This window comes from Peromyscus maniculatus, chromosome 6, assembly GCF_049852395.1.
Source record: "Peromyscus maniculatus bairdii isolate BWxNUB_F1_BW_parent chromosome 6, HU_Pman_BW_mat_3.1, whole genome shotgun sequence".
Classification (NCBI taxonomy): domain Eukaryota; kingdom Metazoa; phylum Chordata; class Mammalia; order Rodentia; family Cricetidae; genus Peromyscus; species Peromyscus maniculatus.
In genome coordinates this window covers 109,339,810-109,367,701 of record NC_134857.1, presented here as the reverse complement: position 1 = coordinate 109,367,701, position 27,892 = coordinate 109,339,810, and the positions used below count along the sequence as shown (strand labels likewise).

The 27,892-nt window shown below is 44.5% G+C and overlaps 1 protein-coding gene across 3 annotated transcripts in view; it reads right to left on the bottom strand.

The window, feature by feature from the left end:
- Positions 1–9,288: 9,288 nt before the first annotated feature.
- Positions 9,289–27,892, bottom strand: part of Elovl6 (ELOVL fatty acid elongase 6) — a 114,207-nt gene continuing 95,603 nt past the window's right edge. For 2 of the 3 annotated variants that reach the window (XM_015993054.3, XM_006970390.4), the window contains exons 4-5: positions 16,664–16,815; positions 9,289–11,288 (exon numbers count right to left, since the gene is read on the bottom strand). In XM_015993054.3, the coding sequence (XP_015848540.1) occupies positions 10,858–11,288; positions 16,664–16,815 (583 nt within the window). In that variant the 3' untranslated portion in view covers positions 9,289–10,857. The remainder of the gene's footprint in view (positions 11,289–16,663; positions 16,816–27,892) is intronic. The other variant, XM_076574976.1, reaches the window with a different exon arrangement.

The window sequence follows — 27,892 nt, the reverse complement described above, 5'->3', positions numbered from 1 at the left end:
AGTATTAGCACTTAGTGCATTACTCTCACACCATCTTTACCCCCTTGTCTTCTAAAACTCTCATAATGAAAGGTTTCACGGTGGTTGACATGACAAAGTTACTTACAAATCAAACTATCAGGAACACTTCAGAAGGCAGTAACTACGTCACATTGCTTTTAAAAACGCACATGTAATTTTTACTGTGGGCCATTTCAGTAAGACCTGAAATAACTTTGGGGTGGAAGATACGGTTTTCTTGATAAGCAAACTTCATGTAATAAAAGAAAAAGAGCGGGAAATAGCCCATAATGTTCTGTTTGCAGTGAATACTGGACTGTGGTCTGGGCGCTGGGCACTAATGAAGGCTGGGATCCACTGACTGGTTGCCAAAGGGCAGTATGATAATTGACCTGCAGCCACTGTAATCTAACGGTAAAATAATGGAGAAATAGAGAGTGTGTGGCTATTTAGAGGAAGCGTACATCTAATAGAGACGAGCTTGATGTAACTCCCACAGTAACTCCCACACAAACTGCCTAAAGAAAGCTCTATACATAGCTCACTTACTCTGCACAGACAATAAGTGAATGTGATTCCTCAGCTGGTGGTCAGGACAGCTTTCTTCCCATGGTTTCTTATGGACATTTAAAAACTGAAGCTAAGTGAATAATGTGTATGTGATGATACTTCTAAGTGAGTAATACGCACACATGGATTTGGATGACAAGTATATATATAACAAATATAGTTAGCTTAGAATTTTATATGAGAAATCCAGGCTGGGATGGTTTGAACATAATAATCATCAGGGAGTTGGCTATGTTCCTGGGGTCAAGATCATTTCAGCAGAAAACCTGGGTAGGATGCACAAATTTCTTTTTCCTTTATTCTAGTTTTTGCCTTTTTGGGCAAACACCTCACTCCATCATCTAGGTTGCTCACTGGTGGCCTTGTCTAGCTTTCAACCCTGGGCAGTCCCACACCTTGACTTCCAAGCACTGCTAAGATACATGTTCTTGACCAATTTGTCCATCAACACCACAGTAGAGGAAGGCCATTCCTCTTTAAATTCAGGCGATTAAATTTGTGTAACAACCAGGTAATTATAAACTGTTTTATACAGAAGTGCTGATATTTAAGCTCCACGATACAGAAGTCCCCCTCTATTGCCTTAAAAACTCTTTTTTTCTCACAATATTAATGTTAGAGGTGAGCCTATGGGAATAAATAAATAAATAAATAAATAAATAAATAAATAAATAAATAAATAAATAAATAAAAGTAATGTCTTAGGGAAGGTTAGAATGAATGATATCAGTCAGCAGTGGACGTTCAGGAGAAGCCTTTTTTTTTTTTCTTTCTCTCAAAGGTCTTGGCTTATTTCTCATGAACAAATGCATAAAACCAAAGTGAAACAAGAACGTCACACCAAACATCTCACCACCCAAACTGAAATATGGTATACGTACTGAAATGTGTTTGTTTATTGACTCCTACATCTCATTCTCTAAGTTTCAATGTTCTGATTATAGTTCATATTTCGACGAAGAATGGGTAGAAAACTTTATTGACAGATGCTTAGAGTGTCATTGTCTGGCGGAAGCTGGACCAGCTGGAGAAGAGGAAGGAACAACGGGAGATGCAGCAGCGGTGACTAGCATTCATCCAGCGGCCACCATGCGTCAGCAACCACGCTAAGGACTTCCTAAGCCCTGTCTACGTCAGTCCTCCTAACAACTGCCCGGTCAGCGCCATCATCACCTCCTCTGTATTCACGAGGAAACTGAGGCCCAGAATGCTCAAAACAAACTATCCTCAGCTCGATGACGTATGACCTACGCTGTCAAGCCTGAAAGAAGATGCTTGCTCATCCCAGACATGGCTCCGCTCAGGGGAGCACTTCCTGTGCAGGCGGAAGGACTTGAGCCTCACTGACCCCTAGGACTCCCGTTCATTAAGCTGGGTGGGGTGGATCCCTGGGGCTCACTGGCCAGCCAGACTAGTCCAATCAGCCAGCCCAAGGCATCTGTGAAGCAGCTTGGTTCAAAAAGTAGGGTGAGCCGGGCGGTGGTGGCTCACGCCTTTAATCCCAGCACTTGGGAGGCAGAGCCAGGTGGATCTCTGTGAGTTCGAGGCCAGCCTGGGCTACCAAGTGAGCTCCAGGAAAGGCGCAAAGCTACGCAGAGAAACCCTGTCTCGAAAAACCAAAAAAAAAAAAAAAAAAAAAAAAAAAAAAAAAAAAAAAAGTAGGGTGGACCACATGTGAAGAAGCGACAGTGACCCTAAGCTTCTGTCCGCTCTGCACAGACACAAAGAAGGAATGGGCGAATGAATGCATGCAATGGGAAAACACAAGCGTTCTCCTCCTTCTGAGCTTTGGTGGGAAGATGTTGGAGCTCTGCCGTGGCCTGTATTATATGAATAACCACATATTCACAGCCCTCCGTTATTCCAGTCTCTACAAATCTGGGGTGGAAGGACACTCTTGAACCAATCGGTTTCCTGCAGTGATAGGGCCCATGACGGAGGAGAGCACTTGTGAGGGTGGCCTACTCTGCACGTTCCAGACAGGGGAAGGGGCACATGGGGAGGCCGAAGTCAGGGACACATACACTCTCGGCAGTTAGGCTTGCTTGCTCTCTTTTAATTAAGAAAGCAAAACCAAATACAAAGAAACAAACAAACAAGACAATTCCCACCGCAAAGGTTGGACATGTATGAGACTAAGTATGTTGTCATTCTATGATGTGTGTGTGTGTGTGTGTGTGTGTGTGTGTGTGTGTGTGTGTTTATTTTTTTCTTTCTTTCAACTGATAGTCTGGGTGATTTCAGTCAGCCTCAGAGATGTCTGTACCTACGGCAAAGGTGGCCGAAGGAGAGAACTGGGGCTTCTGGAAAAGGAGTCCATATCCATGGGTCTCAGCTACATCTGGGCATATTTAGGGAGTGGTTATAATGACCATAAGGGTCCACTCAGGATGGCGCTAAAGGACATTCATCCCCGCAGGGAAGAGAAGATGAGGTCCATGAGCTCTACCCCGGAGAACCTTTGATCCACACAGCAGAGCGAACAGAGAACTCCACTCAATCTGCTGGTTTCTGGACCCCCTTGTTTGGCTCCTGAGTAGAGGAGGTGCTTTCTCACACAGACCATCTAACCATGGGGGAAGCTGCATCTTGGACCCAGGGAAGATGGGAGCCATGGAAGATGGAGAGGCGCAGCTGCTTTCGGGGGGCCACTGAATCAGGCCCTATAGAGATCGCAAGGGCCATGAGAGAAACACAATACTGGGTTTAGTAAGGACTGGAGGACGACACCTGGTCGACTTCAAGACGGCTAACCCTCTTCCCTCCTAGTCAGATGCAAGAGACTGGGCAGATGTTAGAGGTATCTGTGGGACCACAATCCAGAAAAAAAAAATGTCCCTCAGAGGCTGGTGGCTCCCAGTCAGGTTACATACGGATGAACAGATGTGGCAAGGCTGTTAAGTCAGTGTGGAAAGTCAGTTTATCTATGTTCTGTTGATGTTATTATTTGAAAACTCAGTTGTAATCAGAATTGCTTCTTACAGTGTACACCAAGTGCTCATTTGGCAAAAATGCTGATCTTTCCCAGCAACTCATGTGTAACCATGAGCCACAGAAGCTGCGGGTGAAGTTTTCTTTCTCCTCAGATACTGGCTGCCTCAAACACCCAATGCAGTTTTCATAAATAAAACATAGCCGAGCAATGGGGGGGGGGGCAGTTCTCCCTCTAGTATGAAAGGAATTAGTGTAATCGGTAAGAAAGGGAGCTGTGTGGGAAGCCCCGGTCTGCAGCACAGAGCTTCCACCCAGGAAGGCTGAAGATACCAGAGATGACAGAATCCTGGGGTGAGAAGGCAGGCCTGAGTCAGGAGAAGGCTGACACATGGATTTAACCCTCAGACATCAACGTGTCCCGTTATGAGCCCTTCCATCAAAACCTGGACTCTGTAAATCATAATAAGAAAAAAAATCCCAGAGGTGCCTGCCTTCAACTATTAGATGAAAAACAGTGAAAAGCAGAAAACGGGCTATTAAAAAAATGTAAAAGGGCTCAATCAATCAGAGTTCTGCTGTATTAACAGACACCTGAGCTGAACAACTTGGAGGGAAGGGTTAGTCTGGCAATTGTGCGGATTGTAATTTGTGACCAGGTGGCCCTCTGCCTTAGGGTGAGGCAGCAGATTTAGAGTCAATCCAATCCACACCAGTCACCTCATAAACGGGAGGCAGCTAATGACAGGTAGGAAGCGGGCAGACCCCACAGGCCTAAGACCACCTACCTTTTAAAGGCCCACCTCCAAATAACTCCACTCTGGGGACCCGCTTTAATAGACGGGCTTTGGGGGAACATTCAAGATTCAGGAGATAGCTGGGAATCAGAACGGGGATGATTAGCTTAGTCTTCAGGTCAGCAACTTCTCATGTTGCCCAGATCCTTAAGACACTCCAGACTGAGAAGCAAGGTTGGTAATCCTGTGGGTTATGTTGGGTTTTGTGGATTGTAAACACAGACACAAAGACACACACATACGTCTCTGCTTAGCTGAGTCTGCCAATTTGGTGTCAGAGACTTCCAGAAATCCCTGGAGCCCCAGAACACATCTACGAAGCCTGAGGATACAGGGCACAACAGGCCACTGGGGAGCCATTTCGGTTATTGTAACTGAGCTGATCGTTAATATAGGATATCCGCTGTGACCACTGGCTTAGGATACCAAGCTAAAGTTCTGAAACAAAACCGGAACTCACCCAAGCTATGGTAACATTGGCGTTGGGATCCCTCTTTATTTCATAGGAAGCCTGCTTAGTATTAAAGCCACTGTAGTGTTTATAGGTGGGTAGTGGTAGTGTGAGCTTGTACACTTTTTAGCTTGGGATTCGTTTCTGAAACCTATTCCTTAAGACACCGGAACAGAAACAGTTTATATTAGGGTTCCTACTCATTCCCTCTTTGATGCTCATACTTTATATAGTATGGGTTTCTCCTCCACCAAGCCTGAATTAAGGAAATACATCAGATGGTACCAGGAATGTAAAAGTCCTATCTCAGTGATATATTCAGAGGTAAGGAGAAGGGGCATCACCTGGCTGTGGAAAACCTCCACAAACACCAGGTCCTTTGGTTTTAAACGTAAATGCCTTACAGCAAGGCTCCAAAGAGCCATGAAGAATGACGTGATCCACTGAACCTCAAACCACACAGTGGCTTGACCATTGGATCTCCCAGGTCGGAGTATCTTAGGGTCAGAGTGGCTGACCTGGACAGCCCCACCGATAGTTGGCATGTGAGTGACATTCTGAGGCGTGACTAAGGACAGGCCACCCATTCTAAACATTTTCTCCCATGTATCCTGCCCTCAAACACTTTGCCTCAGGACATGAATGAGTTCGTCACAGAGTACTGGACTTTTTATTCATTTACATTAGACTTCTTTTCAAATGAATGGATGGCTATAGCAAAACTGAAGTGTTTAGGGGGATTATAGCTTCATTCCCACCTCCACCAAGGTGGTTCTGGCAGCCCATTTCCTCCTCTTCATTAAGACTATATGAAGACCCAAGAGGCATGGGAACCACACCATCTGTAGGATGTAACCACAAAAGGCCTTCCAGCTGTCAGGGAACACACGGGCAGTTCCAGCCCTTCTGGTATCCTATCAGCACATGGATATAGGAATGACTTTCCAACAAATTCTGGTTAGCCTACAGTGTCTTAGATGTCCTCTTTGAACTGCTTCAGACCGGAGATTAAAAACAAACAAACAAACAAAACTCGACACAGTTTTAAATCAAAAGTTATGATGACTTTATTTTAAATCTTAATACACCAAAAATATTTTTTAAATGTTGTGAAATAAGCACTTGAAAATAAGAATTCCAACACTGCTGTGATTTGCTGTGAGGCCTGATAGTGAGTTCCCCTCTGAATATGGGTTTAGGGCCTAGGAAGCAGAAAGCCAGTCATTTTCAGGGTAGCAGTGAGCAAAGTCCAGCCTGATCATACTCAGACCCATATGTAACTGAAACAACACATCCACACCAGTAGGAGGCACTGTCGGGCTACATCTTGATCTCTGTGTCAGGTTACATCTTGATCTCTGTCACCAAGAGAAAGAAAAAAAAAAAAAAAAAAAAAACTCAAGTGCCAAGTGTTGGGAAAATACAGTGAGAGCCAGGCCTGCTCTGATGTGTCCCAACTGGGTTGTAAATATGGTTTTCTCTTGGTCTGAGGGACCAACCAACAAGCTACTGCAGAACTTGACTACAATGCAATTATTTTGTGGGTAGGTGAGGATACCTTGTGGGGTGTGGACACAGAAACATCTGAATTTGGCTTTGTTTGACCTGCAATCAAAGCGGTTTCCAAGACTCCCCCAAACACCCAGATGGCCCCCTCTGCATCCATCACAACAAATTTAGGAAATGTTTGCAGGAAAAAATGGAAGCCTGGGTATCTAGCACTCTTTCTGAGAACGCTGACTCTTCCAAGGATTGAGGATGAGGAAAGTACTGGGTTATACGAGAGGCTTTCAGGGTGTTCTGTGATGCTCCAAGTGGGTCTATTTTAAATGGCCTTTCCAGCTGTGGCCTCACCTATGGCTCATACGTGTTTCTAAGTGCAGTCTGTCACAACAGGCACTGAGAATTCTGGACAAGCACCAGCATCTATTTTGTGTCACTATCAGGTACAGAGGACGATGGCTCAATGACCAACTAGGATGCAAAGTTTCGTATTGAGTGTCCAAACAGAACAGGGCATCCTTGCTTCATTAGCTGTCACTTTAACGCACAGAAGTGACAGATCATCTACTGTGAATTCTCACCCAAATCACTTTCTGACGGCAAAGAGCACAGACACCAGGAAATGGGGTGCTATACCTAAGAACAGGGGTGGAGTAACACCAAGCTGTATAAGACAGTGATTCACGTGACCACAGGCTCTACAATTGTCCCAAACCAATAGCAAAATATTCATTATCAAAACAAAGACTGGAAAAAGACGCATTTGAAGGCTAAGCTCTGGACTATCATCATGGTATTCTCACCCAACTGTTGCTCTCTAGGATCGACACCTTCGCAGGGAAATGCACCTACACAAAGATCCTGCACGTACCACTTAAAGCTCAGAACTCTGGGATGGAGTCTAAAGTGGTCTTCTCCATTCTCCTAGGAACTCAGACACTTGTGCCATCCAATAGTAGTCCAAAGACCATTCCATCTCCTGGAAAAGGCTCTCAGCATGTACTACAGCCTACGCTCATCTGTGACTGGCAGTCTCAGGGTAAGAGATCCTCCTATCAGAACAAGATGCTAACCGGATATTCCCAGCTAATTGAGCAGTTTGGGAATATAGCCAGACTTCTGGAACGTTCCACGCCAGCGTAATAGTGCTTTTCACTCGAATATAACAGGATTTATCCCATCACAAAGATCTGCTTGACCTAAAACAAACAACAAAACAATCTGTGGGTATCTTCCCTGAAAGAGTTCTCCTAGGCTCCTGGAGACTTCGAACCCACAAGGAAGCTTCTGAATGAGCTAGTGGGTTGGTCGGTCTCAACCTGTAAGTGAAGACAGCTGGAGACACAGCATGGACATAACGAACCTGCTTTCTCCTGAAGCAATGCGTACGCATTTTCCTCCAGTCTCAAGTTCCTAGAGTGAAGTAGGATTAGAAAACTTGGGGGGTGGGGAGGGAACGACACGGGACTGCCTGAAATAATAACCTTGAGAACTGTGATTTTAAATTCAATCCTTTGGCCTGGCATTGTATAAATATGATAAATAAATAGTAGTAACAGTTGTTCATTTCTCATAAGTGACACTAGAAGGCCCAGATAAAATCTCCTACTGTGTGAACGGAGTGTTTCTCACTAGAATTTCATTGCAAACTCACACATTTTGAGTTGATGCTCAGACCTAGTGAACAAAACCACATGTATATGAAACCAAGGATTTGTTTTCATTTAATCCAGGAACAGGGTTTTTACCACACTGAGGTTGGAATGCAGTGAGAACTCTCCAATAGAAAGATAATCTATTGTAGCATAGTGGGGGCAGCTAGAACACCTGCTTGCCCGGAATGTTAACTGACAGCAATATTATCGAGGTGGCAGTCGATTCTCTGGCGGGTTTCAGATGTGTCATAGGCCAGTGTCTAGCCTCGTATCTTGATATAATTAGAGCAGCTAAGCTGATACGTTAAAAACTGTGTGCTGAGCCTATATCAGAATTCTGTTTTTTAAAAAACATGTGGCTTTTTCTTCCCATGATGAACACCGGAGATGCCTTTAGATATATTTAGCTGGTTTCGACACTATGTATTAGATATTCATCCTGCACACAAGAAGTCTTAAGTTTATTTTACAAGTGAACACAGCGTGAAGCGAGCGTCAAGATTAAGGTGCTTTGGAAGCATAGCTTAGTCTTTTTAAAAGTTTATGCTTATTTCCATATCATAACCTGTATTCTATGATAAATATCTGAATGAAACTGAATCAACCAGATGAGCCTCAGGCTGGCCCTGAGTAGATTCAAGTCAGCCGACAGGTGATTTCGTCTTCACTATTTTGCTCGCTTTCTTCCGTAAGGCAAGGGAAAGGCTTTTATCATTGTACACTACTGTGCATTTAGGAAACTCCAACAATTACGTCCCAAGACTCCACTTGCTCTAGGGGCTCTATACTTTCAGCTCGAGTCAACTTCTGCCCTAATAATAACAACACATCCCTCCGATCACATCTCATCCGTCAGCCGACAGGACGCCACCACACACCATGTTAACATGGCTGCAACAGCTCCCCCAGCCCAGCTTGGCACCGGGGCCTTCAGTCATGGCTGTACCTGCATGGATTCTTCGTTCACTGTGTAACCCATTCACACAGAATGGAATCAAACTTTATTCTTTTCTAATTCCACCCATCGACAAGCTGCTGAAAACCCCCACGCCATCTCACAGAAAGGCTGCGCAGCTGTTTCACGAATGACAGACAGCACGATTAAAGCTAAAATAATATAAAAATAATTTGGAAAAAAATCCCTTTTACTGTACACTCTCAAGTAAAGGAAGATAAGTGATAGTTTCTGCTAGCCAAAAATTGTGTTACTATTCGTGTGGGCTTTGCAGCTCCGTGTACCTCACACTTCTGTGTGGACGTGGTTATGAGTGGATAATCTACGCACTGTAGTAGCCTCTAATGGTTTCATCTAGTTTGCCTAATCCTTAAGCTACTTAACCAATTAGAATACTAGTATATCACATTGAACAACTTTACATAATTGCATCTTTGAAATATTAGGAACACATTTATTTGGCTTGTAGAGGACTGAAATATTACAGATAACATTGTCTAGCTTTCTCTTTTTCTTTCTTTCTTTTTTTTTTTTTTTAAGAATATGGCTCTTAATACACTGACTTTCTGAGTTCCCAAGTGAAAGTCACTTTAAAAATTTATGAAGCTTACTTGAAGCAGAGAGGTTCTGTTCTAATTTGGTCAAATTTGACAGCACTTAAAACTCAGGAATTAATCTACACAGGCCCTGTGTGGTCAACTATTTTCAACCTATTATGAAGTGTGTTTGTTGAAGTTTCTCACTCGGCCAGCAGAGGGCACTTCATATACCTCTGCATTGCTCAGGGAGCAAATGCAGAAGATGCAGAAACACAGTGTTTACCCCAAATCAGGCAGAGCCCCGCAGATCTGTTTTTGAAAGTCACAAAAATATAGAAAACATGGACTGGGGCCTATTTGGAAAGTCAGGAGTCTGCGTGAAGTTAACAGGAGGAGAGGCCAACATACTGTCTGTCTCCTGGACGAATCTCTGGTCTCTTCCCGTGGTCCTGCCCCCTTTTCCAGCTCAGTGGCAATCGGCTGAGTTTTGTTACAGATAGTACAAGATTCCATCTTCAAGTCAATTCTAGTTGAGCTTCTGTCTTTTCAATCCTGCAATTTTTCTTCTGTCCTAAAGTCTGGGGCAGCTGAACAAAGGATGCTTCCTATCTTACCGAAGAGCAGAAATAACAGTTGTCCGTGGGACGCTTCAACTACAGGGTCTTCTTGGGATTTGGGCCGCATGATTTCTATTCTCCCAGAAATAACGTATCACGAGGAAGCACTGTCCTGTTTGGTTGTAGCAAACTCAGTAGCCTGAGGCTGTGCAGTGATGGGGGAGGGTATCTATCTTTTTTAATTTCAGCTGCAGTAAAAATAATTAAGACATCTTTTGTCCAGGGGCTACAAGCTAGCCTTCCTTTAAAAGGCCTTGATTTTTGCAAAAGCATTGCTGTTCTAGATATAAACCCTGTGTCTCTTCCATGTTTATCTTTTTCTACCAGTTCTGGTTTCATGTTGAAAAGATAGAAAGAATTGTGTGTGTGTGTGTGTGTGTGTGTGTGTGTGTGTGTGTGTGTGTGTGTGTGTGTGTGTGTGCCTGCGTGCACGCACACATAGTTTGAAAAGGGGAACTTCTTTACCCTTAGAGAAATATAACTCTGAACTGCTTTTTCCCCTCTTCCTGTAGTGTTTTGCTTGTTTTCCACTAATCTCTCTGCCCGTGGCTCCCTTTGGATCAAGTGTGTTCTAGAGTTGACAGATAAGAGGGAAGGGGTCCCTCAGCAGCAGTACTTTGAGATGGAGATGTGCTCAGTGAGTCCTCACCCAAAAAGGATCATAAACTTACTGGGTTAAGTCAAACTAATCATTGCTCCCAAGCTGCCTCGGGTTGTGTCTGCTCCTACGCTATGTTTTGTTTTGTTTTAGCTGCACCATATGATTCCTTGTGCCATTTTCTTTTGTCTGTTATTTTTCGTGATGACCCTGAGCTATGTCTTCCTCCTCAGTTCTGACACTATTCAGCCTTCGCGGTTTTCTTCATTTTGCCGATGTAGGCCTCGAAGAAGAAGTGGCAGAAGAGCACAAGGTAGCTGAGGTACATGAGTGAGGACCAGAAGATGTTCTGAAAGTGGGAGTAACACTGGTCATTGTCGTGCTGCATCCAGTTGAAGACCAGGTAGTTAATGACACAGCCCATCAGCATCTGGGTGATCTGGGACAAGGTGATGAACATGGCAAACTTCCGGGAGACTCGGAAACCCGCAGCCCGCAAGGCGTAGTAAGAGTACATGACGGCGTGCACGCCATAGTTCATGGTCATGAACCAACCCCCCCCAGCCACCATGTCTTTGTAGGAGTACCAAGAGTACAGCAGCACAGTGATGTGGTGGTACCAGTGCAGGAAGATGAGCTTCTGTTTCCGCAGGATGATGAATATCGTATCTCCTGGAAGACACAGAGAGCAAACAAAAGCGTGTGAGGCCCACAGCTGGCTGGGGAAGAAGTCGGGTAGCAATCTTCAACCAGCGAGACAGGCTACTCTTCCAGACACTCAAGAGAAAATCTTACTGATTTCTGATCTGAAATGGACATTATCAACCAGACTCAACCACACGCAAGTGGAAGCATGACCAGAAGAAGACAGGTGGCTGGTCTCAGAGCAAGTATGACCAGGAGGCAGACTGAAATGCCAACTCAAGTGACCAACGAAATGCTCATAGGCATCTCAATAGTAAAACCATAATTACCCTTAGGTAGTTAAAAAAATATAGCTCACAAACGTGTATCTCGTGAGCTCTCTGTAAAACATGGAGTCCTTGTAAATGAGACAGACATGATTCAGGACAGGAGATGTTGCTCTGTGGTGGCACAGAGCTGGCCTAACACTGGCAAGGCCCTGGGTCTGATCTTCAGTGCCCGCAAGAAGTGAAAACAAACCAAAAGAGAAACGAGAAGAAGAAAACCCAGATTAAACAGAGACAAAGGCAGAGTAAGGTAGAAACAAAAGACACCATGAGAATATTGGCAACCATTTATTTATAGCAACCAGTGAATCAAGTGAGGAAAACCTGAAAACAAGACTTAATTTTATGACAAGTATTAAAAAGCTCTCCAGAATGTCAACTTTTTACGTAACTCTCTCCCATATAAAGAAAAAGAAAAACCCATTGGTTTGAAGTAGGGAATTTATATAAAAGCTAGAGCTATGCTCAAGTAGGTAGCTGTTCTCTCTATCTGCCATGATTTTGAGAAATATATTCTACAGGACCTTTATGGGGGGAAATGAAGCGAGTCGTAACAGATTCACACAGTTAACGCTGCTTCCACCGCCCAAGCGCTGTAGTGATCAGACACGGCGAGACCGTCTTCAGGACGGGGCCACGGCTCGGCTGGCAAACTGTTTGCTGTCTCAGCCTGATGACTGAGTCTGCAGCCCCAGCGCTGGGCTAAAAAGCTGGCCTTGCTGATGGGTGCCTGTTATCTCAGCCGTGGAAGAGAAAGGTTGGAGCTCACTGGCGGCAGGCCGAAGGAATCGGTGAGCTCCACGTTCAGCAGGAGACCCTGCCTCACAGCACAAAGTGGAGAGTGGTTGAGAAAGACACCTGAAGGTGTCCACAGGCACACACTCATACATCAACGTGAATGTGCAATGTACAACACACTTAAAACCTCTTTCACAAGCAGGACTACTTTTTAATACCAGTAAGGACTAGAAATTTGTCCTATTCTGAGACTTGATTACAGACAAATGGAACAAGTCCACACCCGAGTCTTACCCCTCACGTTCTTGGTGGATGGCCTAGAGTTCCTGGTACAGACAAGGTCAAGGAATGCTGGGCCTTGGAAAACCTCAAGGTTCTGATGGCTGCGGCTGCACTACTCACTACGGGTAGTGTCCCGTTACATTTACCAGGAGCTATTACTTTATTTCCCTGCTGAATTATTAAACCTAATTACTTCATATTTGTTTAGAACAGAAAGCAAAGTTGCCAGTGGCTACATTCCCAAACCTATTATGAAATTTCCACTGAAATCCTGCGCTGTCTTGTGTGACGCTGGCTTTTATTATGCCTGTAAATGTCGGGCGGGCTGCAATGACAGATGGCGATGGCCAATCTCATGTGTACACTTCAAGGGTCAAGTTCGACTTCATATTAAACTATACTATTATTCTGGCATGCCTGTCAGAGCCACCACTACTGTATAATAATTACTGCTCTGTTTCTTCTTCCCCTCCTTGGACTATAACGTAGACACAACAATTCCAGCCTTCCTTTGTTAGTAGTGGAAAGAAGGTGAAAGTCTAAGGAATTTCATGTTCCAAAAAAATTTAGTCAGTCCTTACCAGGATGTATGAGTCTCTTAACATTCACAAAAAAAAAAAAAAAAAAAAAAAAAAAAAAAAAAAAAAAAAAAAAAAAAAAAAAAAACCTGATACAATATCCAGTCGTAATGAAAGCAATTTGCTATCAAGAAATAAGCACTTCATCCCATTATCACTCTTACATGAAGATTTGTGGTACTGAAGTGCTCTGTGCTTTCCCTCTGAATGGGTGGTGGTGTTAGGTTCGAGCGTCTCAGTAGGCCTAGCTACTTTCGGGGGAAGGTGGGTGAGGGAGACGAATCTGTCATCTTGCAAATAAAATCCACCTGAATTTACATTAATTCTTTTTCAGCACTCATGTTCAGGGTGGTAGCAGGGAGAGGTGGTTCTGAGCAGCCCTACTCAAAGCCCTATCAAGTTACTGTCCCCAGAAATGGTGGTTTCCCATAAAATACTATGGTTGGGTTCCAGAAGGGCCAACTTCGATCTTCATGGCCTTTGTTACCGCCATGCTTTCTGATGCAAACACAGTTCTTCTGTCCATCACCACTGTTTCCCATTTTCCCAAGTCATGCCAAATCACGGAATTTGTAGGTGTAGCAGAAAATATAGAGGAACTAAGAAATGTATGCTACCCCAAGGACTATGATGGACTCGATGTTGGCCAGCCGGTCTTCTCGAGCAAATATCCCTCAGCATTTATGGAACTGGTGCTAACCATGTATAAGTGGGAGAACTTGCTTTTGAACGTATCTTCTTTTTCATTATTTTTGTTAGCCTCTGATTCATGTTTCTCTTTACAGTGACCCCTATAACCCTTGGGCCAGCTATTTTCAACCAGGAGATAGCTAGCAGACAAGACATGGTGTTTCTTGTACCCAAGATCTCTGTGTGCCTATGGAGAAGTCAATCAGTCCTTGTCTTTCCAGGGCAATCAGAGCCACCAAAAGACATGTTGAGCCAACTGTGTGTGTGTGTGCAGCTTGTCACAGATGGCTGAGCTCCTCTTAGCAGAGTTAGCTGGGGTGCTGCTGAATCAGAGCTTCAAAACAATGGCAAGCTCAACTGAGTAAGGGCCTAGACGCAGAGCAGATGTTTCCAAGTCTTAACAAAAGCAAATCTCAGCAGGTTTTAATAGAATTCCAACCGTAGGCACTGGCAATCTGGCACACAAAATAGAGGGACGGCTCTCCTGCTCTCGCTTGTTCTAGTAGAGTGGAGTCCTTTAGATCCACTGAGTTCACTCTTTCCGCTGAAACGGAGAGCCCTTACTGCTATCATTAAGGGTTTAGGGAAGCAGAGTCAGTGGTGTGAGTACAGTTATAGCTGGGGGAGAGAGAAAGTTCCAGAAACGATGCGCAACGTGAATATTATGCCTATTTAACCCCCAGGGGAAAAGAAAAGAGTGGTGAAATTTATAGGTGTATGCTTTTAGGGGGATTGCAAATAGTTTCAGTATTGTACTGTATGGTGTGTGTGTGTGTGTGTGTGTGTGTGTGTGTGTGTGTGTGTGTGTGTGTGTGTGTGCGCGCGCGCGCACGCGCACATTCCCTCATGATCTTTTCTTTTTGGTATTCATAAAGGATCCCATAAATCTTAGAATATAGAAAGTAGGATCCAAAGATAACCTCTAAATAATTCTAATGGATAAATCTTTCTTAATCAAATGAGAATGACGAGACTTGGTAATTGCAAAAGACTAGGAGTTAATATAACCTTCAAAATGCACAGGCAAAGACACTGTAAATGAGTGCTGAGGCTGGTTTGGGGGACACCTGTTTGGATTTTCACACCTGTGACATTCAGCAGCTGCCCCGTGACAAGGACACTGTTACACGAGCTGTAGAGTGTTTAGAGGCCATTGTTCCATATTTCCAAATTAAGAACATGTTGTCAGATCTTAAAATACTTCTGTGAAGGACTGAGGACTGTATGAAGAATGTGTCACCATTAGGGAACTGGCAGTATTCATTACGAGAGACTTTCTATATGTTGGTCAATGTGAGCATATTCAACAAGAAGTGTGTGGCCCTAAGTTTGAATCCTTAGAACTAATACAAATAGCTGGATGTTTAGTGCCAGCATCTGAAGGAGGTGGAAACAAGCTTGGGGGGCAACTAGCGTGGTGTACACACTAGAAAAACAGCAATCAAGAAACCCTCTCTCAAATGGGAAGGGCTCAACACCCAAGGTGGTCCTCCAACCTCCAAATGCACGTCATGGCATGTACATACCTGCAGTCACACACCCAAATATGTACATACACACAGCCACACTCACACAAAATTTCCTGGGGCCTGGTCTATAGTCTTCATATTGTAAAATTCTGTGTCAAATAGCTTTGCATTCTAATAAAGGGTGCTGATATAAATTCACTGACTGATTGAATTTATATTAATGCATTTTATTCTCTGTGTTCATGGGGCTATGTGTATATGTATATGTGCCTGTCACGTGTACACACACCACTCATTCTGGATTGTGTAGAGACCTGTATTCGCATTCTGATCCTCATAGGAAAGGCTTTTAGACCTTTGTTACTCTTTCTTAGTCTTTGATCTTGGAAGACAACCATCAATTCTAGCGCCAGCTACTTGCAGGCAGCAGACTTAACAGCACATTGTGGCAAATGTCTCAGCTGCTCCCCAACACACTGGAGAGAACTCATGGTCACGTGTGAGCGTGAACTGTGAGAACTTTATAGAGCACAGCCAGCACAGACTGTAGAAGTCTTGTGATGAACTGACAACCTGTCATCCCCTTTCCCCCCACTTTTTTTTTTTAAAAAGACAGGGTTTCTCTGTGTATCCATGGCTGTCCTGGAACTCACTCTGTAGACCAGGTTGGCCTCAAACTTACAGAGATCTACCTCCTGAGTGCTAGAATGAAAGGCATGCGAAACCACCACCAGGCTCTGTCACCTCTTTTTAAGGGAGATAAAACAAAAAAGTGGTGCCCTACATCCACTTTCCCCAGGGCCAGACTCACGGATGAAGAAAACCGAACAGCAGGATTCCACAGTTAGCATTTGTTAATGAGAACAAGAACCCCAGAAGTGAAGCTTCATTTCCCAACCTGAACCCTAACTCTAGAGGTGAGCGTCTGCTTATCTCCATTGCCTTGGAAATTGCTGGGTTGTTCATTTTTCTCCTGTTTTAATATTAGCTCAGCTGTTAATGGGCCTTAGAGAGGAGATCGCGTGCATGTGTTATTTTATAAATCCCTGAGAGTGGCTTATTTTTAGTAGTGCTAGGAAATTGGCATTTGAAAACTCGTTTTCTGTCAATAGACAGAATGTACAGTTACTTAAAAAGGAGGGAGTAGAGGGGTGGAAGAGGTAGTTCAAATCTTCCAGTTCATGCATTCTAGCTTTTTAGCATCGGCGAAGACAGACCCGACATGGAGGGTTTCTTTGTTCACTCTTAACTAAGTCCTGTGTATGTGAAGCTGCATCCATCCATCATCGGGGGAGGCAGGGAAGGAGAAAGACACTCACCTAGTTCGGGTGCTTTGCTGAGCACAAATGCATAAGCCCAGAATTTGCTGACAGGTCCATTGTAAAAACTCTGGTCACAAACTGACTGCTTCAGGCCTTTGGTCATCAAAATGTACACCATGTAAGCACCAGTTCGAAGAGCACCGAATATACTTCCGTTAGGAAAAGAAAAGAGAGACAACAGTTAGGGGAGCAATTTCACTTAGGACATTAACCTTTGTTATGGTTGAGTGTGAAATGTTCACCATAGGTTCATTTGTTAGAATACCTGGTCCCCAGGGGGGTGGCCTGTTCTGGAAGGCTCTGGAACCTTTATGAAGTTAAAGCCTTTTCACAGAGGAAGTACATCACTGGAGGTGGCCTTGAAGTTGTTTAGCCTGGCCACACTTCCTGTTGTCTATCTGCCACTTGACCGTGATGGAGTATTATCAGCTACCTAATGTTCCTCCTGCCATACTCCCCTCCTCCAAAGATGAACCACATCCCTCCTTAAAGTGTAAGTCAAAATAAATCCACCCTCCCTTGTTCCTTCTTCCTTCTCACAGCAAGGAGAAAAGTAACTGATACAACCACACTTAGAAGACAGGTTGGCCACTGGTCAAAGCCAGCAGAGAAGATGCCTAGTACACAGTTACCCGGGTGTATTTTCAAGGGCCCCATAAAATAGCTAACACAACTCATGATACTCTGTTTTCAAGACCATTTGCTCCTCATCAGTGTTCCAGAATGAGGTCATGGAAAAGAAGACTCAGTCCACACCAGCGTCTTATGAGGAATGGTTTGGTTTCTGCTTGGGAACTATTTCATGAAGAGGAAACCAGAAGAGCTGTATGTCCTTGGCATCACCTCAGGTCTATCTGTAGTCAGTCATTTTCTGAGTTCCATTGGCTCTCATCCCTAAAAGTCTCTTAGTGTCTCTAAGCTAACTCGCCCTTCACATCTGGAGTAGATGCCTTGGCTCCTATAGCAGGATCCCAGCTGCTGGTCCTGACCTCCTCCTCCTCCTGCTCTGTGATCATGTTTCTCTCACACAGGAGTGCCTTCTAGGCTTAACTCTATTACCAACCCTTCTAGAAATTCCATCCACCCTAGAAGAGTTAACTGTTCACCCAACACACTAACTACCAACACTGTTCGATGTGCTTGCCTCCACGTGTTCCTAGATGCTACACAAAGATGCCAGAAGGAGAAAGGTTCTTGATAATATAAACACAAGACAAACTTCCAACTTGGACCTGATAAGGAAACAGGAGCATTTTGGAACATGCTTATTTAATAATGTAACTGGAAACATGAAAGAACTTGGCATTTGGAACAAGGAGTGAGTGAACCCCTCATGTGTGTGTCCATCCAAGTTGAGACTGTAAGCAGTGTCTCCGAGTGTGGTATCCCTCATTTCAGTACATATTGTCACTTTTTGGTACTCATCCAGTTTCCTCCTTCAGTGGCTCTCTGCACCTAAAACACCTCCCTGTTCCTCACCAGGAATCACGTGGCTCTGCGGGGTTTCTTTATTGCTCATCTGCACTTACTGATGTTCTTGACAGCTCTGCTGGGTACCGCCTGCTCTCTCCTCAGGACCCTCTGTGTACTCCTCCCTCTGGGAGCTAGCTTGTGTATGTTCCTCCCAAGGCTGGATCCTTGTTCCTTTCAAATCTCAATGAGGCATCATCTCCTGAGAGGGATGCTTCCAGGTTTACAGTCAATATTAATAGCCCCATTTAGAGGCAGTGATTTGAATTTCATCGGTCAAGTTGGATAATGGAGATTTTCATTCTTAACTGAATTCCCTTTACCCTTCCTTACTTCACTAGAGGATAGCTGAACTTTAATATGAAAGGTTCCAACTTCTCCAAATTAAGGCTGTACACCTTAGACACTCCACTGCTTTGCAAGTTAACAGCAGCTTGGATGTGTCATCCAATGGTGGGCTCTGATAAAAAGTCAAGGACTTCCCTCCTCCATATTAAGAGTCCTTTCTTCGGGCTGTTCCAATAGCTTACTCTAAGAAAACCAAACACCTTATCTGAAGTTCAAGAGCAAACTTGGGTGTTGAACTCAGTTTTTAGCACCCCTGTTTTTCTTAGCAGAGACTGGCTAGGGAACACACATGGCCAGTTCTAGCCAATGCGATGTGAGAGACCTGCTTCGGGTTGAGAAAAGTTTCTTTGCTAATACAGAATGACTTGAAAATGCGGCAGACATTGTGCAGCCATGAGGACAAAACCAACCCCGGATAGCAAAACAGTGACTCCAGATGTGGCTGAGCTGGTGAATGAAATCTTGTTTTAATTACCCTGGAATAGACGTCTTGCATTTGAGAATAAATCTGTATTGTCTAAGTCATTTGGAAATTTTCTTCCTATTACTTGCAGCCCAAAGCCCTAAGTAGATACAACACATGGATCTGATTTGCAATTGATTGGGATTTTTGTTTTGTGATTTTAACATTCTGTACAGAAATCACCTTTGGGGCTCTCAAAAGTGCAAGTGGTCGTCAGTACTGCGGGTACAGTACATATTCTATCAGTTACCTCTCATCATAACGAGTAAGGGGAGCTATCAATGACTCTTCTTACGTCTAAAGCAAGCAAACATGTGACACCCTTCAAAACACATGGGCTAGATCTAGAACTTTTCTGTAAAAGAATATTTTATAAAGCATAGTCTTCCCATCATATCCAGCCCGTCACCCATGTGGCCCAGAGATGTTTCTCTACTGTATCTGTCACCAGACTGACTACAAGTTGTCAGAGCAGACCCCAAACAATCTTTCTAATCTTGGGAATACCTGTAGTTTATTCCTAATTTCCAATTGTTAATAATGGTTTGGGGAGACTTCATGGATACGGTAGACACGTGACCAACTCCAGTCATGTGGTGAGGGCTGCTTTGGGTTGGGAATGCTCACGTTGCTCCTAGTCTGTATTGTCTGAAAATGCAGCAGACACTTTGCTGGCATTAGAGCTGGGGGTAAATAGCTATTCACAGGGTTGAGTGCCAGAGCCTGGGAAAGTCACTGCGAAGTTCTGACATCATGATGACCCACAATACACATATTATTGTCTCATAGCTGGACATAAGCCTCATTCCTTCAGCTCTGAACAATAAGGCTGATCAAAACTGAGGACAGTGGCACTTTTGAGGGACCACGTCAGTGCCAGCCATTGGGCCCGTGTGTTCATGGGCAAAGGCGCATTGTTGGGCTGTGACCACTCTCCTGCTGGGGAGCACCGTGGAGCCGCTCAGCCAGTGAGGTGACACTCATCTGTGGGAAGTCACTAGCTCTGCCTCTGCCACTCTCAGCCATGTGTGTTTTGCATCAGTTGGCTCTTATAACAGCATCATGTTGGGACACACGGATAAAATATACTTTAAGGTGAGACCTCTTTTCGTCTATAAGTTGCGTTACTTCTAGAGACAGTGTGACCGAGCTGACAAACTGCAGCTTTGGTTCTGTGACCACTCTTCTCTGGGACACATCACTAGTCCTTTTTATAAAGAAACACTCTGCCCACACCTACAGCTGGAGGTCACGTCTTCTCAACCGACGGAGGAGCAGTTGATAGCCAGGGACACAAACATACTCGGTACCTAGTTGGCATAGCTCCGTGCTCTCTCACCCAGATTGTGAACCCGGGGTGCGCCAGCGTCCTGCCATCTACGTCAGTGAGCAAGTTCATAATTCCAATGAACATCTTGGAAGAGAGGCTGTTGGCAATGGAAAGGCAACTAATTCTGGTGCACGCAATCTTTAGTCAGCTGATAAGGACCATCGCAAGGGCAGGAGAGCGGAGTCTGGGCAATAATGCTTAATGTGGGCAGAAAACCTCCACAGCAATTCCTTTCTGTTCGAGTGTCCCACTCACGTACGTACTTAGCTGCTTATTAGTTCTGAAGGCCAATGCTTAGCTTTCTTTTTAACAGTGACCGAAAGCAGAATCTCGGGGAGGAAAGAGTAAACGTCTCTGCTCTCCCCTCACCAACGTCAGGCAAAATGCAGCAAGGAGGTCAGTGAAGAGCCCTGCTTGGCCGAGGGGTTACCTCCGGGCCACCTTGTAAGGAAGGGTGTTTTAAATTTCCATGGCAGACGCCAGGAATAGGTAGTAGACACTAAATTGAGAAAGGAACAGTCCACGGGTTATCGAGGGAACCAGGTTCTTTGTACTCCAGGTATATACATTCAGTGTTGCTTATTTTTCAATAAGTATATATTAGACTGATATTTTTAAAAACTCTACTTAGATGGGTAGCTGGTGACCACCAACACCCTGAATAAACAGTAACAGAGGTGTTAGCAACAAGGCTTAAGACTGACTGTTCAGTGAGAAGATGAGGTGGAACATTAATCACCCTGTGTTTAATAACAAACTGGAGGGGGGGGAGACTGCAGTCGGGATGTAAAAATAAAATGCAAATAAACCAGCACTAGGATCGTTGGAGAAAAGCCTGATTCATTTACTGAACCAACAACCATTTAACTAACTCCAGTGCCAGATACTGCAGTGCTCAGGGGGAGGACAGAGAACCTCTGTCACATACTGTGGGTCACAGAGATACATAACACACACACACACACACACACACACACACACACACACACACACACACACACAGAAAATGTGGTATGGAATGAGTATATATATGGCCAGGACTCCTCTGTGGATAGTACAACACTTAAAATAAAAATTTAGAAAAACTTTGCCTTTAGATTGTGTTAGCTGTAAGTACTAGGATCCGTTAAAAGGAAGTATAACGTGTAGCATTTTGTGTAAATAGATACACTTATTTCCTTTTTACTATGTTTAAAATAAGGAGGTGGATCTAGCTTGTGTTTCTGACCAGAAACTCTACAAGGGATCCTCGAGGCAGGGTAAACAGAAAGAGGTGTTATCTGACCCTTGTTTTGGAGTTTACCAGCTGCCTTTTATCCCACATGTGTTGTGACCTGCTGTATACACCGCTTCAAGAAATACGCTTTTGGAAATGGTTCAGAATTAAACTTTTAATTCATTAAAAGAAGTATAACAGCTACCACTAATGGTCTTTACCTCATGCTTTGACCCAAGTTCTGTTCCTCTCTCTACTTGAGACTGACTTAGGTGCCTCTAAACTCTCTTATCATCCAAATATCAAAACGGAATGAATATCTGAGGAATGACTGAGAATTTCAGACCTGTCTTAAGAAGGGTCTTGTGCAATGAGCCCTTTCAGCGAGTTCCATTTCCAAAAGCCTCTTCCACAGCATTTCCTTATTGCTCTTGGCGTATCTGTACAGCATTTGGAATTTTAACATGGTCCCTTAGGCTCTTCGTGAAAGACCAGCTACCCCCAAGGTCTGCACCAAAGGCACAATTACTTCCAGGGTGGGGTGATGAAACTGTTTTATGGTACTTCTATCATAACATCGGTGTCTGAGATTTCGTCCGTAGTGCAGCATGGCAATGGCTGACCCAGCAGTAGCAGCCCTTTATGAACACAGGAGAGGCCACCGAGAGAAGAAATTCTGATAACAAAATCTAAGCTGGCATTTTTCTTTGACTCAGACAATATCCAGAGCAGGGCAAATACCCAATGACCGCAGACAGAATAAAAACAAATGAACAAACAAAACACAAAAACCAGCTGCCACCACCCAGCATCTGCTGTAAGGCATTTACACTTAGGACAGGATGCAGACTACAGAGGTGGTACAGAATCAGACATCCATGCCCCTGTCGTCTCTACTGATGACATGCAGCTCAAGTCTGAGCCCTTCCACACTGGAAGACTGCATTCTTGGCAGAGAAAGTCAGACTTAAAGGGACTATTATTGAGCCTTGGGGAAACTGTTTTTCAACAACAAAGCAAGCTAAAATACGGGTTGTTTTTGTCCAGCAGCTAACCGGAGATATCCGGCCCCTACTCTGTCCCTCCACTAGGTCAAGTGTATAATTATAGAATTTCCCGTTAGCTTTCACTACTGAGAGGCGTTTCTACAGGTTTTATGTAACCATTTAAATTTTTATCTTATTATTTTATGTGGATGGGGATGTTGTGTGCCACTGGCCTGCAGTGCCCATGGAAGCCAGAAGACGGTGTTGGATTCCCCTGGGACTGAACCACCATGTAGATGCTGGGAATGCGATCTGGGTCCTGTGAACGAGACAGTGATCGTCACCACTGTCTCTCCAGCCTCTGGATTCATCTATTTTTACTTTGAAAATATTAAACCAGACACTTCATTTGGAAACTTGAAAAATCTCCTCAAATATGGTGGCTCAGAAGGCTAAAACTGTCCATTATGTGAATTATTAATTAATATGACACACGTGTTTGGATTCTACTTGGAATACAACAGCAGAACCCTCTTCTTCCCCTAGACGTTACAAGAAAACTAATTTTAAACTCGCACTTTTTTTTCTTGCATTTTAAAACTAGTTTTTGCCAGGTGGTGGTAGTGTACGCCTTTAATCCCACCACTCGGGAGGCAGAGGCAGGCGGATCTCTTTGAGTTCAAGGCCAGTCTGGTATACAGATTGAGATCCAGGACAGCCACCAAAACTACACAGAGAAACCCTGCCTCAAAAAACCAAAAACAAGTAAAAAATGAAAAATGAAAGTTTTTTTTATCATTTTTAAGTAACATGCAAAGTAATAGATTTCACTGTCTGATTAAACTCTCATTTCTAATGTTTATAATGTTTGCTTCATATTTAATCCTTGGGGTTCTTGTTCAGTTTTTAATTAAGAAAAGATACCTCTGAAGCTCTAATGTTCCTCAGACCCTACTTCCTTCTTGAAGCGCAACAATCACACGAAAGAATGGAAATGAAGCCAGGCGGTGGTGGTGCATGCCTTTAATACCAGCACTCGGGAGGCAGAGCCAGGCGGATCTCTGAGTTCGAGGACAGCCTGGTCGACAGTGCGAGATCCAGGAAAGGTGCAAAGCTACACAGAGAAACCCTGAATGGGGGTGGGGGGTGGAAATGAATATTAGAATTGAAGAGAGATGATAACAAAGAAGACTACTGGGTGTCAACAGTGAGCCTCGTTTAAAATAAGGAGGAAAAACCACCATGGATCACTGGATTCATGAAGCCGCTTCGAGGTCATTTTCATTGTAATGACATTGAAAAGTGACCCTAAGCTTAGAGGACCATTCAGGGCTGAGCTAAGAAAGTGATACACGCTGTAGTACGGAGTCCACCAGTCCTGAGGGCTTCACGCAGGACACAGTTGGTGGAACGTGTCCTGCACAGAGAAGCTTTGTGAGCGCTCAGAACGTGCCCCAGGAGACATGCACTCTGGTGGGTATGCAGGGCACAGCTGTCTCCATTCACAAGGCCCCCTTCGTAAGCCAGGGAACTCCGGACTCAAACAGTTGTTCTGATTATGTTTGATAGGCCGGGCTGGCTCTGGTTCATCTTCTGATGGATCAGTTCAGTTTCCTCAACTTAATAAATATAAGCAATTTTTTTTTAAAATAAAAAAGAAAGCCTTAAGGTTCTGAATGTTGCTTAAATAATACCTCCTTACCTCCCAGTGACCTGACATGTTAAACAGAGCTGAACACAGTCCTTACATCAGAGTGTACAACTTGGAAATGACCCACTTGTTCCAAGAACCTGGCAAAGTATTGGCATTCTGGGGCCAAGTTTTAATGACTAACTTGATAAAAACTAGCTTTTTGCCGAGTGGGGAAAAGGAAGAGGGAAAGAGATATAAAAGTAATTTTGAGGGCACCAGTAGTACCTTGATGGAGCTCCATCAGCAGATCCCACAGGGAACAGGGCGTATGGCTGTAGGAACAGACAACTTAGTCCAGGATCGATCACACGTTTTCATAATGCAGCGGGATCTTATGTTACTGGAGTTGCTGTTACACTTCACTGCGAGGTATATGGGTTCCTATCTGCCTGGCACAAGGGCTGGCTGGCTTCAGTTCCCTCAGGACCAATAAGGAGAGTGCCTGTGCCAACCTCACCCTCAGTGTCAGACCTAACAGTGCCAGGTTCAGTTCTGGCTGGCTCACACTTGACTCGGTAAACATCTCAGGATGTCTCACATCTGAGGAACTTCATTGAGTCCCTAGATGATGCAACCCCCTCGCCTCATGAGGCATTACCGTCTCTATTTCCTAGGCGGAGACAGAGGCAGCAGAGGGTTGGGGCTAGCCTGAGGACTTCCAGCTCCCACGCAGCACACTTGAGCTTAGCTCGGAGCTGCTTCTGAAAACTCACCAGGCTGTCAGTCAGGAGAGTGGCTCTTGCTGTGTCTGACAAGCAAATCTTCTTCGAGCCTTAGCAGTCTAGCCCTTAGTCCTGGGAGCAACTATTGGTCTCAGCTCTAGGCTAAGAACATTCTGCAGACATTCCACTTCAAGATGCCACCTTGCCTGTCCTGCCCCACGAATCTGTGCGTGAAGCTGCCCCAGGAACCAATGGAAGGAGTAGCCCATCTATGAGCCACAGATATCCAAGTAGAACCCTTCGCCTTGACATTGAAGCCCGAGAGTTCTGCTGACCTTTCAGAGGTCGTGTCTTGTGGTGGGTGTGCTTTCTTCCTGAGTGACCGTCTCCACTCAACCACAAAATGCATTCCTGAGAAGGGGCACTCGGGGCTAAGAGGCATTTTCAATTTCATATGGGAAGAACAACATACCGGTGTCTGGACTTCAGAGAACCACAACAAGACAGAGAACATGAGTGACAGTGTTGGGAACCCCAAGAGTTACATGAACCAGAAAGAACCTGAAACAAATGAGGCTACAGGGAAGACAAACGTGGAAGCCAAAAAAACCTCATGAGTACCACAAAAATGGCTAGTCATCATTTCTCCAGAAAACCCAGCTCCCCAGGAAAACTCACTGTGTTTGGAATATGAGCAGATTATTAGAACAGTAATAATTCCAGTGCCAAGACTAATAGCTTTGCTCCATCAACACGACTTTAGAGGCTGTGCTGGCTTACACAGCCCCCGGAGTACACCAAACTCATCCGTGCGATGATTCCTGACAATCTCATGGGGGAGAGTTCCTGAAGCATGCCAGAGAACATTATGTGTGTAGTCTCTCCCTGCGACCTAATTCAACTTCTCCAGAAGAAAGAGGAAGTGAAGTAAGGTCACCGTGGTCCTCAGTTTCTCACAGCCTTCAAATGAATGGGCTGGGGATGTCCTCCAGGAGCCCAGCTCTAGCTAGTCTTCCATGAGCTCGTACTACAGCTCCGAGAAGGGAGGGATCACAAATCGTTAAGTTTCCACTCCTTCATGTAGCCAATGTCTCCCTTTGGGCACAGTAATCTACCGGTCCATCAGATCTTGGTTGCCCTTTAAAAACAGTCCATGAATTCCTTCAGAAATTGTCACTGTCTTCACATAATTGAATCATTAGTATCACAAGGCACATCCAAGAAAGTGAAGTTAATAGATGACCATATTATTCCACAAACATTAAGTATAAATGCTCTCTGGGTGATAGGGTGTACCCATCATTGAAAAGAGCTCAGTTTTGCTCTTCCCCCCATATTTAATTATTTTCTTTTTTTTTTTTTTTTAACTTTATAATTTAATTTTACATATCAGCCACGGGTTCCCCTGTCCTCCCCCCTTCCCCTTTTCCCCCCCATTCCCATCTCCTCCAGGGCAAAGACTCTCCTGGGGATTCAGCTCAACCTGGTGATTCAGTCCAGGCAGGTCCGGGGATACTAAAGAGAACCATGTTCTACATGGGTGCATGATCTGTAAAATATTCATTCACTTGTGAACATAAATAATAATGTGCTTTTTCTGTCATGGACTCCTCCACAGACAACTCCCAGGGTCTAGACACAAGTGAATGACAACGTGGGTCCTCTCCTAGAGGCATCAATGGACACCACCTCTGCAGTGAGCAGGCCTACTCCTGCCTGACTGTCGGCACCTCAGACTGCAGCCTGGCCCAGCATCCTACCGGTCCCATCCCGGGGTGTTGCCTCCTTCAGGGTCATCTTGGTCTGATGGTTATGGAGGTTACTATCAGAAAACAAGTAGTGTTGGACAGAAGAGAGGGAGCCCAGCCCCCTTGGGTGCTGACGGAGGGGATGTGAAGTGAAAGGCGATGCTAGGAAGACAGGATGGCCGTCCTCCTAAAGGCTGAAGGCACGTGCCCACATAATTCAGCAGTCTCGCCCCAGTGCACACAGTTTATCCACAAGAACTAAAAATAAAACCATAAAAGGATGTTTTAACACACGTGTTCCGGCACCCGAGAGGTGGGAGTAACTCACGCATCTGTCAATGGATGAATGGATAAACAAAATGTGGACTATTTAGATGACGGATTAATGAGCCTCAAAAAGAAATTCTGGCATTAACTCCACCACGGACAGGGAGGATCCTGTTACATGGAATAAGTCCACCACGAAAAGACAAATACTGTGTGACTCCAAACATGTACAGACAGAACAAAGGGCGGTGACTGCTGCTGGGGACAAGGGACAGAGAGATAGACAGTTACCTTTTAATTGGCAGCTTCAGTATTCCAAGACAAAAAAGTTCTAGATCTGTCTGCACAACAATTCGAACACACTTGATACACATTAAAAAAAAATGGTTGAGAGAGTAAACAGTAAATCCCCCGCCGCCGCCCCAAAAAAGCAGCAGTTCTGGAAAAGGGTCTTGAAGTATTGTGTTCCCCAAAATATTGTGCACCCTAATAAACTTATCTGGGGTCAGAGACAGAACAGCCACTAGATACAAAGGCTAGAAAATGGTGGCACTCACACCTTTAATCCTAGCACTCCAGAGGTAGAAATCCCTCTGGATCTGTGAGTTCAAGGCCACATTGGAAACAGCCAGGCATGGTGAGACACGGCTTTAATCCCAAGAAGTGAGCCTATTATTCCAGGGAGTGATGGCAAAAACAGAAAGATATATATAAGGCGTGAAGACCAGAAACTAGAAGCATTTGGCTGGTTAAGGTTTCAGGCTTTGCAGCAGCAGTTCAGCTGAGATTCATTCTGGATGAGGACTCAGAGGCTTCCAGTTTGAGGAAACAGGATCGGCTGAGGAACTGGCGAGGTGAGGTGGCTGTGGCCTGTTCTGCTTCTCTGATCTTCCAGTGTTCACCCCAATACCTGGCTCAGGTTTGATTTTATTAATAAGAACTTTTAAGACTCCTGCTACACCTATGCTTTGTGGTCTCACTTGCATAAGGCCAAGTGAAGTGACTATACACACACACACACACACACACACACACACACACAC